Below are 16,881 nucleotides of genomic sequence, written 5' to 3' on the forward strand. Positions count from 1 at the left end.
ACTGAGACTGAATACTGATACTGTATTGACTTATAGGGAGGGAAGTTAGTTCTCTTCTAACTTCATAAATGTCATCATCCTTGGTAGGTTACGACTCTGCCCTGATGAGCTTGATAAATCAAACTGAAAAGCTATGTTCTTGTGATGTTCAGAAGCAAAGCACAATCGGAGAAATAAAGAATTTTCCAATGGTGTTAGGTATAGCCATATACATTGCAAATACACAGACAATAATCTTGCTCAAGTATATTTCATCTTACATGTACCTACGTAGGCACCTAGGTATGTGTCAAGGAACCACTGGCCTCCTCAGCTTCTCACAGCTGACAGCAAATGGTAGGCACCTTCAGAAAGCAATTCAGAGCATTGATGTCTAATTTAAACACTATAAATCACTTTCCAAAAATACCTACTGCTATTAAGCACCTAGCTTAAGTCTGGGTGAACACCATCAGAAGTCTGCTGCTTGGCAAAGCATATATGAAGGACAGAAACATGTTCTGCAAGTACATCAAGCTGCATTTAAAAACTGGTTACATTTCAAACCTTTTTGACATTTCCTATCACTGAATGAATGCATTTTACCAAAAAGCATTCAGTTGCCCATTCCATAAACCTTAAAATCCACCTTGCTTGTATATGACCATATGTGTGAAGTTACGAGTAGTACACAAATTAGAACTCCTAAAAACTTACCACCAGAGTGGTGATAATATTCTTGGGGGTGTGTGTGTGGGGGGGGTGATACAGCACAGCATACCTGCTGCATAACCTTTAAGAAACTGGAAAGACTGTGCTAAGTGCAATTAGAAAGCTTCCAAAATCTTAAGGATAAACTTAAAAAAAACCACAAACCCAAACCTGCAGGAAGACGTTTGTAATTTTTAGAACATTTTTCTTTATGTATATATTAAAACCCCCCTTCAATTGACCTTACACCAAATAGGCTCAAAACATAGACAATATAAAGCAAGTCTATGTTGATTAAACAGATTAAGTCTCAGTATAACTGCATCAATTTTTACTTTACCTCTCTGGGAAACTCCTCTGTGCACTTGATCTCTTAAACATACAGCAAGTAAAGAAATCTGCTTAATGGTTGGGACCTGTCTCAAACTTCTGTAATAAAGTGACCTACAGAATAAATCCATATACATATTGGGTATTCTCTGTATAGATTACAGATGCATAGAAGGACTAAACACAAATGGCTTTGCTCAAGAAGGAAAAAGCTCACATATATGATGCAATATTGGCTTGGTTACTACTAAACAGCTGTTTTCTCCAATCTATTCATAACCAGGTTTCATTTGCCATTTACCTTGTTCTTTCCACACTCTCATACTTTAAATATTCATTAAGTGGGAGAACACACAATGAATCACATTCTGCAGGGAAAAAAAACATACATACAGTCTATTGAGTAAAACGTATATAGCATATGCATAAACACCACACAAGCCCACACTGTTTTTTCCTCTTAAAACAAACAAACAAAAGACACAAGCATGATGGATAGCTAGGTAATAAATGGCATTAGTGACAATCCTCTGACAACAGCATGCAATAACTACAGGTCTCTTGCCAGTCTTTTATTTTTATGTTAATGCCTATGATAGCATCGAAGATTCATACTGAAAAGTATCAGTCACTAACAGAGAAGTTTACATTGTCCTTTAAAAAGCCTAAATTAATAAACATTCAAACAGGCACTCTTGCTAACTCCTATTGTGGTAACTGTTCCCACAGAACATACCAATTCCCATGCCAGACTCAATAGGCATGAATGTTTTTGTTTGTATTTTGTTTTAAAATTAAAAAAAATCATTACAGATTTGACAGTTTTTGCCTAAGTAGCTGGAACAGGGAAACAGAGAGGAGAGAAAAACATTACAGTTTGTAAGCAACCAGTATTTCCAAAAGTTTTAAGTTTGCTTGTTGTGAGCAAGTTTTAGTTATGGTTTTAAACACTGCATTCTGACTCCTTCTCAGGAGCATTTATGTCTTGAAATGTAGTGTGAAATGCAGAAAGGAAAACTGCAATTTCAGGACTGCAAGTGCACACACCCTGTTTCTTAAATTACACTCTCACACTATTGACTTCTAAGCATGTCAACTGACATGAAACAGCTCAAGTCGCAAGCCTTTTAACCTATCCGCTCATTTCAACTCCCTACACAGGATGTAGTCACATGTAGCAATATCCAAGATAGCTTTACAATGCTGTTTCCAATACTGGTGGCATTTCAACTGCCAATATTTTTGCCAATAAAACCCGCTCTGAAGCTTCAGACTTCCACAGCCAGACCATTAACACCACATATGAGTGTGGTGTGTTCCATCCCATCAGTAAATTAACAGTCATAATAAAAAGCTCATTCAATAGCCATTGAGAGCACTCCCTTCATCAATCAGCCAACCAAGTAAAAAGCAATAGTATCTTCTTGCAAAGCAAAGCAACTCCCCTCTTCCAATAATAGAGACCTGGGAGATAGCAACCAGACGCAAAGGCAAACACCACTCAAAACAGTTTCTATAGCACTGAAAAAAAAATCAACACATTTGACAAGGAAAAAAAGATAAATAGCTACCTAATATTATTTAAACCCTAAAACATTCATTCTAATATATAAATATTTCCTAGAATCTCAACTCTCAAATTTAACAGCACAAAGTTCAACTCAGACCAATCTTCCCCAAACGACAGATCCTTCTTGTAAGTTAAGAAGTCAAAAAAAGGTTTCAAAAAAAAATACAGAATGAGGTTTGATACACTCTTTTAAAATTGCAGGTTAAGATATGTGTTCAAATTATGGTCCGTACAGGTCAGTAATTTTGCTTGGGTTTGATGACTGAGAGAATATGGATAGAAAATAAAACTGAATGAATACTCCTTCATGTATTACCTCTCTAGAACTGAAGGAAGTGAATGAAATTTGTCAGGATATGGAGACCTTGATTAGAACTAACTCTCAGCCACAGCACAATGGCTCCTAATAACTTACAAATCAGCTGTTTACACAATGACTGCATTTATGTTGAAGTGGTCAGTAATTTCCCAGGATTACCACTAAATGCTGGTTTTCTGGACATCAAGCTTCACAGCCAAGTTTAACAAGTCTTAATGTCTACAAGCAAGGCAGCTCACCTCAAACACCTAACTTGAGGCAAGCAACTGGTTTTATGTTTGAAAATGTCTTTTTTTTTGATTAATTTGTATACAGCACCATTAAAGCTTCTTTCCTTCCCCCCTCTAAATATTGTTGCGGTATAGCAATGCAAGCAATTGCTTTGGTTATATGTTTAAAGCTAAAGGAAAGAGAATGACTTACTGAAAACAGTAATCACTTGACTTACTATTGAAATAATACATCAATACAAGTCATATGAAGAAGTCCTGCAGCCAATTAATAGAGAAGCATTCCTTTATACAATTCAAATAATTGTTAGGTTAAACAAATTACAGTTCACACCTAACCATAGACAGGAGCACATTAGGAAAGTGCAATGGAATAAAGAAAAATAAACAAAGGTTCGGAGTCTGTCTGATACTGCTGCTTCTTGAAAGACACCACCTCCAGCTGTGGCATGAATTCAGCACTGATTCAGGAGACAAGAACTCTATCTACTAAATCAACAACAAAACTTCTTGCAACAGTCCAGGTTTCACTTGGAAATCTTGCCGAAATACCAGCCAAGCCCAGCCTTGATTAACCTGCAATGAGATCATAGCTTGAGGAGGTATGGTTGTAGGCCCTTGTAAACCTGGTACTACAGAGGAATTTATTTAAATGACACATCAATCTTTCTTAAAATGCATAAACTATGTTTTCATATTTATTAATGTAGTAAGAACACTGACTGCAGAACAACTTCAGAGTTCCTAAGGATACTATTAGTACACGAAGTGAAATGACTTTCTAGCCATCACCCACAATCAATGATGTGACTGACACTACAAGTTGGGCATCTCAGATAAGAGCCATTTTAAAGTAAAAGTAATTAAGATAATGCAGCTATGGGAGATTTTTCACAAGATTCACACTCGTGCACCTTGACTTTTCATTTTTGTTATTTCCAGTATCACTTCTCTTTAAAAAGAGGAAAAAAACCAAACAGACTTCTAATTAAAGTTCTCAAAGTTGTCGTTTCACCTTCTGTTGAAATAAGACGTTGCTATAAAAAGCAGATCCTTTCTTTCAAGATGTCAAATTAGGTAAGAACAAGCTGCCTTCAGGCAATTTTTTTTGGAATGTTATCATACACACTCGTAGAGATCAGAAAACAACATAAACCACTTTTTTTAAAGGGACATTGTAAAAATAATACTAAGCAACAGAACGACAATGCTAAAAGACTTTTTGCTTGGATGTTAGGAACACCACTTGCACACGGGTGGGGCAAGTTTTAGAAGACCAGCTATGTTTAAAGATTGAGCAAGCTCTATCTTGCACCTTTTTTCTCTGTGCCTATTGCAGCAACAACAAAAAGGGCAAGGGAAAAAAAAAAGGCTTCCGCCTGGTAAGTGAGCTTGATATTCTTATTCTACCTATCCGGTTCAGGACTATTTGTCCCAGTCTTGCTTCAGTTCCAGAAAGACATGCAATCCTGACGCGGGGCGGCCTGCCCACGGGGGCCGGGCCTGCCCGCGGGCTCCAGCGGGTGACGGCGGGCTGCCCTCTCCCCGGGCCGGACCTCGCCCTCCCGACATTCCACGGCGGAGCACGCCCCTGTCCCCCTGCTGAGGCCGGACACTTCTCCGCCTCTCCAGCATGCCTTCCCCCTCCCAGCTTATTGGTAGTTCAGTGGATCAAAGGGCACTCTTGCTTTAATTTACTAGATTTCCAGCTAATAAAATCCCAGAGTTTGCAGCTCTTCTTGCCCTAGACTCTCCCCATGATACCTGGAACAAAAAATTGCCCTTCCTGTCAGCAAGTGAAATAGCCACACAACCAGAGAAACGAACACCCAAGAGGTGTGCTACACAGAAAGTGCTGCAAAATGAACATACACTTGCTCACTGATTTTTCAATTACAGCATTTTCTGGTGCTACCCTTCTGGCAGTTATGACAGTTGTGACATATATGCTGGGAAAAGCAGGAGATTCTTACACCAGTGACTTCCCAGCATTTCCACAGAGGTGCAAATTTCTTCAAAGGCTGATCTTGCTTTGGAGACAAGGGTAAGAAAGGAGACAGGCAGAATTTTAGAAATCCCCCTTAAGTAGCTGCTATCTGAGACTCCATTCACACCTTGTCACATTCCTCTCCTTAAAAAAGTGGCAGTTGGCTGTCATCCATCCTCACTTCCCCAGAGCCACCCTGGACTAGAGTGAGACAGAGCTCCATCACCAGCTCACACATAAGCACAGCTAGAATCCACAAAACCAGGAATTTTTTCCACAGATATCCTGAAGGATTCAGCCCAGTGGGTTTTTTTGGACCCCCCCACTGACCAGCCACCAGGCTACCTGAAAAAGGACAGCAAACGCTGCGGGGAGAGAAGCGCAGGTAAAACGGCATCTCCCCTTCTGCGGGAGCCCAGTGATCCCCACATGTTCTCAGGAAGGGGGTAACTCAAGTTCAGGGCTCTCTTCGGCTGAGAAGAGACAAACTTTACATCTCCTGCTGAAAGGAGGGAGTGTTGCAACCACCCAGTATGAAATTATTCTTCTCAGTAGCTTGCCACCACTAGAAAAGGTGCAGAAAAAAACATCCACTAACACCAAGATGGATGGGCCAAACCCAGAGGAAGGCTTTGCAGCTAAGGAGTTATAGTCCTGGGGACACGGGGGGACACGAGAACCACACCGTGCTTTCAAGACTAGTTCTATACCCTTGCATCCAACAACAGCAAATGAAAATACTCTGAAATTCAGACCCAAGGCCTCTTCTTCCTAGGTCAGCACCTGTAGACACAGATTTCACTTCCACACAGCAGCACAGTTCCAGGCAGTATCAAGGACATGGTTCCACTTAATTACTCCTTGCAACAGACCCAGTTTACAAGGTTCCCATCGCCAGACACTTCTCTCCACATACCACAGCCACATCCTCATGCCACGAATACTTAAGCCAGTTACTTAATACCTAGGTAACATTATGAATAAATATCACTGATCAGTCTTCAGATGTAGCACTTATTAGCCATCACCAGAAAGTTGAAAATGCTTGATTTGGCACTTGATAGCTAGTACGTACACAGCAAGTAGCTCTTTTCTCTTTTCCTCAAATGCTCCCAGGTTTGATATTCTGTAATTCAGGGTACTGGTAAGAGGCTGACAGACTAATTTTTCAGCATATACATCTTCTGCCACTGACTGTTGTTTCTTGAAAAACAGCAGCAGGGAAGAGATCTTAGGAAAAGATGGTTTCAAAAGTCCTAACTTGGAAAGTCCATAATGCAGTTGTTTCAAGGGTGGAAGAAGGGAACCAACTAGACAACTCTCACAATGAAATCAACTGAAAAATAAGATTAGAAGAATTTCTGCTGTGGATAAAACAGGACTCGTTGACCTCTGACATTCTCTGTGCACTTCTAAAATGGGCACAGGCAGAATCCACAGGACTTATAGACAAAGCGTATGTATCTTTCCCACAGATTCTGAGCAGATTGTGCTTTGCTAATGTGGATTTTTTTCTCCCAATTACATATGGATCTATTTTAACGTCTTTTCACTGTGCAACAAGAAAGCTGTCTTAACAGCAAACCCCAACAATTACTGGGGATGAGGATTCCAAAGTTAAAACACACCCAGATGAAAAACAGTTTCTAGAAAACCTGATGTATTTCTTTAACTCATGTCCAATACACTGAGATGAAAGCTGTGAGTATACAAGACAGTTAAAAAACAAGAAAAAAGCATTAAGAGAGAAGGGAAAAAAAAAAAAAAGGGACAACCAGAAAGTGCATATATACCCAGAGGCCTCCCCCTCCCCTCCCCCCCGTCTTCGGACCAGCGATTTGGTCACCAGCAACAAGCCCTTTTGTTTAAAGGAGGAGGCAGATACAAAAGGTTACCCTAATCATTTTGACTTCGCAAGTGCAACAGCACCGGAGAAAACTCCGCCTCGGAGCCGGGAGTTGCAGCCTCCGCAGCCCTCCGCGGCGGGAGCGGCCCGGCTCGGGGTCCCGGGCTGCGCCGGCAGCAGCGGGGTCCCCCCGCCGGGCACCGGCGCCGCGCTCAGGGGGCGCAGCAGCGGCAGCTCGGAGCCGCGGGGCTGGCTGCGCCCAGCAACCTGTTGCCCCCAGACCTGCTCGGACGCGCCCCGTACCGGGCGGCGGGTGTCCCAGCACCCACCGGCACCCGCTCCCCGGGCGCTCACGGCCGCCCCGGGGCCTCCACAGCACCGCCGTGAGGGAGCCGGCCGGCGGCACCTGCGCTGGGGCCGGCGGCACCGCCGCAGCCGCCCTGCCCCGCGGGGCGCCCCGGGCTGCGGGCAGGCGGCGCGGCCGGAGCGAGCTCGCCGCCACCGCAGGGCTGTCACCGCCGCGGGCACGCCAAAATGGAGCCGGCCGGACCCACCACCCCGCCCCCGCGGCGCCTCTCACCTTGGTGATGATGAGGGGCTCCCCGTGCTCTCGTCCGCCTTTCAGGGTGAAGCCCCAGGGAGCCCCGCCGGTCAGCTGCACCTCCACCAGCTTGTAGCCCTCCGCCGCCCGCTGCTCCACCGTCACCACCACCGGCGCCGGCTCCACCAGCACGGCGCCGAGCCGCGGGTCCCCGCCGGCCAGCCGCTCCCGCCCGCTCCGCAGCCCCACCTCCTCCATGGAGCCCCCGCGCCGCCAGCGGCGCCCGTCGCGGCCGGGGCTCGCCCGCCTCTGCCGGCCGCTCCCCGGTGCGCGCCAGCCGGCGGCAGCCCGCGGAGCCACCTACCCGCCCCGCAGCGCCCTCCAGCCCGGCCCCATCGGCGGCGAGAGGGCTGCTCCCGCCCGCCCCCTCCTCCTCCGCAGCCCGCGGTATTGTCTCACGCCGAGGCCAGAGCCCGGCGGCAGCGGCGGGGGGGCGGCTCCAACTTGTGGCAACTTGGCGGCGGGGCAAACGCCGCCGAGCAACGCGGGACGCCGGGAGCAGCGCGACAAGGCGAGGCGCCCCCGCCTCCCTCCCCCTCGCCCCGAGAGAGGGCGAAACTCGCCTTCCGCGGCGGGCTTCCCCAGCGGGGGAGCCGCTCGCCCCTCCCCAAAAGCGGGCAGTGCCGAAGCGTGATCCCCAGGGCGAGGAGGAGCGGAGAGGAGAGCAGTCCGGACCGGCTGCCAGACAAAGGCGGCGGCGAGAGGGGCCGTGAGCCCCGAGTCACCCCGGGGCCGTACTGCCTCCGCCCCGCCACACGCAGGGGCGGCCGCGCCTCCCCCTCAGCCCCGGTCCTCAAACAAAAGCGGCGAGCAGGTGGAGGGCGGCCGCGCCGCGCCGGCCCCACGGCAGCGGGGGGAAGGGGCAGGCGGCTGCGGCCTGCCCCCGGCCAGGGACGCCCCGCCCTCGCGGTGCCAGGCAGCCGGGGGGTGGTGGAGAGAGGAGGGGCAGCGCTTCCCGCCGGGCCGCCGTGCTTGAGGAGGGCGGCAGGGAGGGGGCGGGTGGAGCGGTGCGGGGACGGGGTGGGAGGAACACGGGCCAGCGCCGAGAGCACGTCAGGGGGCAGCCATGGCGGGAGCCGAGGGAAGCGCTTTCTCCCGGCCGTTCCCCCCCGCCCCGTGCTGTCTCCACCACCTGTGGGGCGGGAGGGGCTCCAGCGTGTGCCGTGCCCGGCCCGCCCGCCTCGCTGTGCCGCCGGGACTCTAGCGGCCTCCGGGGGCGAGCCGGGGGCGAGCCGGGGCCCGGCCCCTGCCCCGGGAGGGCAGCGCTCGCCCGTCCCGCTCCGGGGCACGGCGTGTCCGGAGGCCTCAGGGGACGGAACCGCGGCCGGGCCGGGCTGGGTGGCGGGCCGGAGCGGTGGCAACGCCAGGTGAAGCCTACAGCAAGAAAAAACCCAAACAAACCAAAAAAACCAAAACCAAAACGGAGAGCGGTGTGTGGCACAGGCCATCCCAGACACGGGTTCGGTTGCAAACACTCAAAAAAGAGCACGAGGCAGGGCTAGAAGTGCTGATCTTCAGGCAAATCTTATTTTATGGATGGGAAATTAGATGCAGGGTTTGGGGTTGCCTGATAGTTTTCACTGAGTTAGTGGTGCGGCTGGGAGCGAAATGCGTATTTTGCGCTGGACTTCATTCTGTCTGCTTAATTACATCGCTTTATAGGAGGTTTCAGTGGTTTAAATCAGGACAAAACCTGGCTTGGAGCACCCAAGTACCAGCATACAATCCTCCTTTGCTTTACACTACCAAGCAGGTAAAGTACTGCTTGATGTAAGACACGGGGAAATCTGCATTTTAGTTTCTGAAAGACTAATGAGCCTCAAGGCACTTTGATGTGTGACAAATCATCTCGTGGAGGTGCCTGGTATATGCAGTGGGATTCCAAGGTCTTGTACGTGTGGGACAGTTTACATGTTTTGCTTCTGAAAGTGGCTGTTATATCATTCTGATTATGTAGTCTGACCCTCTACCTCCTGCTTTAGCTTGTTTATTCCTTGGAAAACTCTCCTGCACTGCGCTCAAGCAATTTGTTTCTACAATGCTTTCAACATTACCCACAGTACGTTGCTTCTAATGCCTAAAGAAAACTTTGGTTTCAGGACTGAGAGCATCTGAGGTCATCAATCCCAGCAGCAGATTGGTGGACATATAGAAAGGGCAAAAATATTTGATTTTGGTGGTTGTTGTTCTCTCATGATTAAGGGACAGAAGGAACCATGGAGAGGGCACCCAAACTTACACATACTTCTATGAGGCTCCTGCTGTGTCCAGACCATATACCAAACCTATGTGTTGCACCAAGTTATTCAAGGCCTCCAATGACTTGCAGGTCTTCAGTCAGATTTCTTCTCTAGTTGTTTTCTATCATATAGACAAGTGCTAATTGTAAGACAAATAATTAAAACAAGGAAAAAAAACCCTACAACACAGGTAAAGGAAAATACAGATACATTTTCTCCATGTCCTGTCTGCAGTTGTTCTTGGAATCTGAGACAAAGTCATCAGTTATATTTGTGTAGCACATACCAGGCTGTCTACGCAGCAGTGTACACTCAGTAATTTATAGGTGGAAGTTTTAAAGAGCTGCAGTATACAATTTTGTTTTTCATAAGTGTGATAATAATTAAGAAAGATCCAGAATAACAATTTGAACTGTAGTGTATCCCCAAGTGTGCACACTGAAACGCAATGGAAATAAAATAGCTTATGTCATTAGTGAGAAGAGCAAATTAAATTATGCTTCAAAAAATGTCTTCTCTGTATCCCCTCTTTTTCAACTTCCAAACATCCATTCTTCTTCATCTTGGAACTTTTTGTTGTTTATAAGAAATAGAAGGTTTAAGTTACTGTTCTGCTTTTTTGATTTGGTCTTATAAATCTGGTGTTGAAGAATGACGAAGAAATCTGAGCAGAGGTTTTAAAGCTGGAATATCTAGAGCCAGGAACTGGCATCTATGTTAAGGAAGCCAAGTGAAAACTGTCAAACTCTGCTACTGTAATTACATCAGTGGAAGATGTGGACATGTAGCTCATGGGAAAGCAGTTGCATAGAGTATCTGAAAGCTTTCACACTCCCAACTAAGAGAGATCTTGGTAAAGAACCGTTTCCTAGCCGATGCTTGCTTATATGCTGATCATCTGACACAGTCGTCAAGCAGATCCTCAACCTGTGGCTGATGATTCAGAAATCAGACTTCTTTCCTTTGAATAAATTCTTTCTGCTTTAATATTACCAATGGAAAACTAAGAGACCAGTATGTAAAGTTCCCCATACCTCGTAGCTCAAATCTCAAAAGTTTGACAAGCCATAGCAAGACAGGAATTCTCTTTTGTCTTATCAGTCAAATTTCTCTTCACATCTTTTATATCCCCCTTCTCTGTGGGTTTTGAAGCTTGTTCAGAACCCAGCTGGAGACTTGTACTCGTGGTCTTCTTAAAATACTGTGATGGTTTTATTACTTGAATTTCTACAGCTTCTGCCATCCTTTATAAGGTTTCAGATAGTTGCGAAGAGCAAAGGATTTAATAAATGTATTCTAAAATATTATTCTCATTTGTGTGATAAGAAAACCAGTGATAACTGTATTTGACTAACAAAAGCCTCAGTGACCAAATCCTCAGATTTCTCCTTTACCTTTTGTTTCACTTGTCAAATGTTGCCCAAATATACAGAAGTTAGCAATAGAAGGTAGAAATGCCAGATATATCAGGGTGCCATAAATATATCAAAGGAAGTAACAGACTTTTTTACAGTAAGGACAGAAAACGATGCGTCTATGACCAATGTGGTACAAGAGAGGTCCCCTTCTGCAATAACATGTGCCATTAATATTATCAGTTTGCAGTGATACACAAAAGCTGCCCAAATGCCTCCCCCTGCCATGCAGAGGAGCTGTCAGACTGTGAAGGGGTGGTTCCCGCACTTGTGAGTCCCTGCCCTCTAACAACACAGGCTTTCTGCTTGTAAACCAGGCTCCTTCCATAGTACTTCCTCCGTCTTCCTACCTTGGCACTCAAAGCTTAATTAACAATTTAAAGTGAAATTTTGTTCTACAGAATATACTTGGCCTTTGTTCTTTCTGTTGCACAGATTGCATACCTGTTCCCTACTTGCTCGTTGAGATGACGAACACTGTAAATAAATCCCTTTATGGCAGGATTTTGTTTAAACAGTTTCAGGCACAGCATGCTGTTAAGGCACAGCCTGTTTCACCTTTGTGGCTACACACCACATCTCTTTTCCTTAAGACATCCTGCACTGAATTGCGCGGGATACCTGCAGGATGACTCTGGAATAGGGTGTTTTACTCTCAGGCTTGTGCACATTCATTGTGCTGGTCTTTTTTTTTCCCCAGCAACTGAGAAATCTGAAAGAAGAGGCTTCTGACTCAGTCACAGAGCAAAGAACTGAGGTGAGTTATGCTTTTACAACCTCCCACTGTTTGTTACCACTCCTTTCCTGGAGCTAACCACCAAACATCACAGTTGTTGAGGAGACAAATTACCTCTGCCTCAGACATTTGAAATAAAAAAATTTGATGCCCTGGTTCATCAACAATTTAAGTTAGGAAGCTGGGCTATGAAACAGCCCAGCTGATCCATGGTGTTCTGCTCTGTCAGCTCAGTTACAGGGGTTGCAGCCTCCAGGGAATGGTACATGTCCTCAGTGGCATTTGCCAAAATAACCTAGCTATTTGATAATTGTACTAATGCAGCTTCTCCTATGTCATTAGCTGCCATAGGTGCTGAAGAAATATCATGTTAGTCGCCAGCGGTGGAAGAATTGATAGACAACAATGTATGCGTAGTGTGATCTCTACAGTGAAGACATAACGGATTCAAAAAACCCTTTTCTGAAGGCTAAAGTTTTATGAGAATACTGTGAATCCAGTGAGAATACTGCCAGAACTTAGGGGGAAAATGGATTACAAGATAGGAATTATGGACCTGCACATCTTATCCCCAGAGAGCTCTCTGTAGACCTCAATTCCACTGGCACAGCGGTCTGTAACATTGCTGTTGAAATCTGTAGGGCATGCATGCACGTGTTGTATGTGGAGCAAAGGTTAATCCTAAATCGTGTTTATGGTACATTTAGCAAAACATACAGTGAAACATGGAATCATGGAATGGTTTGGGTTGGAAGGGACCTTTAACAGTCATCTAGTCCAATGTTGCACGGGCAGGGACATCTTTCACTAGATCAGGTTGCTCAAAACCGTATCTAACCTGACCTTGAAGACTTCCAGTGATGGGACATCCACAATTTTTCTGGGAAACCTGTTCCAGTGTCTCATACCCTCATTGTAAAAAATTTCTTCCTTAGGTCCAATCTATATCTACCCCCTTTCAATTCAAGACCATTGTCCCTTGTCCTGTCACTACAGGACTACAGGCCTTAGTAAAAAGACTCTCCATCTTTCTTGTAAGCCTCCTTTAAGAATTAAAAGGCTGCAAGAAAGTCTCCCTGGAGCCCTCTCTTCTCCAGGCTGAACAACCCCAACTCTCTCAGCCTTTCTTCATAGGAGAGGTGCTCCAGCCCTCTGATCATTTTCATGGGCCTCCTTTGGACCCACTTTTAACAGGTCCATGTCTGTCTTGTGCTGGGAACCCCGGAGGTCAGTGCAGTACTCCAGGTAGAGTCTTATGAGAGCACAGGATGTGAATCACCTCCCTTGACCTGCTGGGCACACTTCTGTTTATCCAGCCCAGGATATGGTTGGCCACCTGGGCTGCAAGTGCACGTTGCTGGCTTATGTCCAATTTTTTGTACACCAGTATCCTCAAGTTCTTCTCCGTGGGGCTGCTCTCAATCCGTTCATCACTCTCTATTGATACTGGGGATAGCCCCAACCCAGTTGTAGGACCTTGCACTTGGCCTTGTTGAACTTAATGAGATGCACACAGTTCCACTTCTCAAGCCTGTCAAGGTCACTCCGGATGGCATCCCCTCCCTCAAGTGAACTAACTGTGCCATTCAGCTTGGTGTCATCTGCAAACTCACTGAGGGTGCACTCAAATCCCACTGTCTATGCCTTTGATGAACATATTAAATAGTACTGGTCCCAGTACAGAGCCTTGAGGGACACCACACATTACTGGTTTCCACTTGGACATTGAGTCATTGACTGCAAGTCTTTGGATGTGGCCATACAGCCACTTCCTTATCAATCTAACAGTCCATTCATCAAACTTATGTCTCTCCAGTTGAGAGAAAAAAGCGTTGTGGGCTGGAGCACCTCCTCTGTGAGGACAGGCTGAGAGAGTTGTGGTTGTTTAGAGAAGAGAAGGCTCCAGGGAAAACTTATAGTGACCTTCCAGTACTCAAAGAGGGCCTACAGGAAAGATGAGGTGGGACTCTTTATCAGGGAGTGTAGTGATAGAATGAGGTGTAGCAGTTTTAAACTGAAAGTGCATAGATTTTTATTAGATATTAAGAAATTCTTTACTGTGAGTGTGGTGAGGCACTAGAACAGGTTGCCCAGAGAAGCTGTGGATGCCCCATCCCTGGAAGTGTTTAAGGCCAGGTCAGATGGGGCTTTGAGCAACCTGGTCTAGTGGAAGGTGTCCCTGCCCCTGGCAGAGGGCTTGGAACTAGATGATCTTTAAGGTCACTTTTATGATTTTTTGATCTATGACCTATGACTTAGATATGTTCAGGTTCCTCAGGTGTTCTCGAAGCTGACCTTCTCCTATGATGGAGGGACTTCATTCCCCATGTCCCTGCTTCAAGTTTCAGGGGCTTGAGAGATGTGAGAAGAGAAATTACCATTGAAAACCAAGGCCAAAAAGTTGTTTAGTACCTCAGCCTTCTCCATGTCAGTTGTCAACAGTTATCCTGTCTTACTTATCGGAAGATGTAAATTTTCTTTCATCTTCCTTTTCTGGCCAACATGCCTGCAGAAGGTCTTCTAATTATTCTTCACATTCTCTCCAAATTCAGCTCTAACTATGCCTCTGTGACTTAGCTTTCCTAATCCCATCCCTACACAAGCAGACAACATCCTTCTATTCTTCCTAGGATACACGTCCCTGGTTCCACTGCTTGTGCATTTCCTTCTTAGACTTTAGTTTGACCAGAAGGTCCTTAATGAGCCATGCCAGCCTCCTTCCTTCCTTCCTTGCCTGTTTTCTTAACGCATGGGAACTGAGAGCTGGTTTGCTCTAAGAAAAATGTACTTAAAGAGCTGCCAGCTCTGTTCAGCTTCTTTGCCCCTGAAGGCAGTTTCCCAGGGGATGCCATACACTGATTTCTCAAACAACTGAAAGTTACTTCCTTAAATTCAGCACCCTGACTCTACTCTTCAGCTGGCCCATATCCCTCAAGACTGTGAATCCCACCAGGACATGGTCATTGCAGCCTGGACTTCCACCAGTCTTGACATGTCCAATTAGTTCATCAGTGTTGGTAAGCAACAGGTCTAGTAACGTTTCTTTCTGGCTGGACTGTCTATCACCTAGATTAAGAGATCATCGTCGACACACTCCAAGCGTCTCCTGGACTGCTTACAGCTTGCTGTGGCGATTTTCCAGTGGATGTCAGGGTGACTGAAGTCCCCTGGCAGGATGATGGGAGCATGATGCTTCCTGCAGTTGAAGTAACACCACTTCGTCAACAGGCTCCCCTTGATCAGGCAGCCTGTAGTAAATACTAACCATGAAGTTTCCTTTGTTGGTTTGGCCCTAATTTTTACCTCAGCATGTTTATTACTGCTTTTCTAAGCTCTATGCTGTTAATCTTTTTTTTTTTTTTTTTTTTTTTTTTTTACATAGAGGGCAACCCGCCCTTCCTTGCCCATCCCTTCTGAACAGTTTATAGCCATTGATTGAAGCCCTCCAGTCATGCAAGTCATCCCACTACATTTCATCAATAGCAATTAGATCTTAGCTTTCTAGCACTGGCTTCCAGCTCCTTCTTATTTGAAACTAGTGTCTTTGAAAATAACCATCACAAAGACTAAACCAACTAAATATTGATAAGAAGTTCCTGTAGCAGAAGTGCATAGGACTTTTCTGTCAAGTAATTCAAAGTTTGGCAAGCTGCTAACAGTTTATTGTGGAGTCTGAAAGTCCTGAGAACCTGGAGGAACAGGTTGGACAGCAGCCCAAGAGACAGACATACTGGCATACCTGGGAACCAGGAGGGTTTCCTTTGGAGACCTGCCGTGTTTCTTCTGATGGATTCAGCATAATCATGCTCTTCTGCAAAGCACTTTGATTTCAACAAATTATCTGTTTTCCCAGAATGAAAACCAGCATGTTGAAAAACTCCAGCAGGATGTCTCCTGTGTGATTTAGGCACTTTAAAAGCCTTTCCCAAGTGTGTCTCGTTTCTCCTGTGTTGTAAATAAGGCTTCATAAACACATAATTAGCATTGGAGAAACCCTTAGAAGTTTTCCACCTTTGAGATAAATACTCAAATATATGTTGAATTCTTCAGTTCCTTAGCACCACGAAAAAAAAAAAAAAAGCCTGTGCTCTTTAGGGCTTTTTATAAAACTGAAACTTGTGAAAGAATAGCATTTCATATGATACTCTGGTATTTGTATCCCCACCAAATTTTTGATTCAAACTTTGTTCAATTCTTATGTATACTTACAACCTCACATATGCTTTGTACCTTAGAGCAATTTTGTGAGGGTGAGAGCATGCACCGCAGAACATACTGTGGCTACAAGTGACCAAGAGAAAAAAAAAGAATCATGATTTTCTGACAATACTATCCTTGGCTCAGATCTTGAGACCTCTTAGACCTGTAGACAGAGAAAAAGAGGTGAGTCCAGTGCAGTGCAGACTCCTGTAATCCGTAGCCCACTTCAGGATTTATAATTTTCATGATTTTCATGATTTTGCTGGTAACAAGGTTAAAAGTCAAAGAAAAGGGCAATAGCATCTCCTCGTATGGTTGCAGAGTCAGAAGGCAACATGCAGCCTAGCAAGAGGAGGTGAGCAGGTAACCAGCTTTCCCTGGGGATGGGGTTTTCAGCTGGTAGTCAAATTCAGGCACACGTTAAGTCGCGCCTTGGGCCATAGTCTTTCTGGTATCTGTATACTTGTTCCTTTTCCAGTTCCTGCATTAGGGCCCTTTGTCAAATTGTGTTACAACATATCAGACTACCGCTTTACAAAGAACCCAAAAAGCAGAGTGAGAGCACACAGGCTGAAGCGCTGGTACATAACAGTCTGTACTGTTCCATTGTCAGCAGGCTAACTGGGCATCACTCGGGCAGGGTTCGGGGGATAGGGTAGGCCCGTGACTTAATGCAAGGCAGTATGGATGAAGCTACCCTTTTTTAGTTGTGGAAGA

At 45.6% G+C, this 16,881-nt stretch overlaps 1 protein-coding gene across 2 annotated transcripts in view; it reads right to left on the reverse strand.

The window, feature by feature from the left end:
- SHROOM2 (shroom family member 2) overlaps positions 1–8,364 on the reverse strand; it is a 128,068-nt gene extending 119,704 nt beyond the window's left edge. Inside the window, exon 1 of one of the 2 annotated variants that reach the window (XM_056328353.1) lies at positions 7,553–8,364. In XM_056328353.1, the coding sequence (XP_056184328.1) occupies positions 7,553–7,771 (219 nt within the window). In that variant the 5' untranslated portion in view covers positions 7,772–8,364. The remainder of the gene's footprint in view (positions 1–7,552) is intronic. The other variant, XM_056328352.1, reaches the window with a different exon arrangement.
- Between the last annotated feature and the right edge of the window lie 8,517 nt (positions 8,365–16,881).

Source organism: Falco biarmicus, chromosome 2, assembly GCF_023638135.1.
Source record: "Falco biarmicus isolate bFalBia1 chromosome 2, bFalBia1.pri, whole genome shotgun sequence".
Lineage (NCBI taxonomy): Eukaryota > Metazoa > Chordata > Aves > Falconiformes > Falconidae > Falco > Falco biarmicus.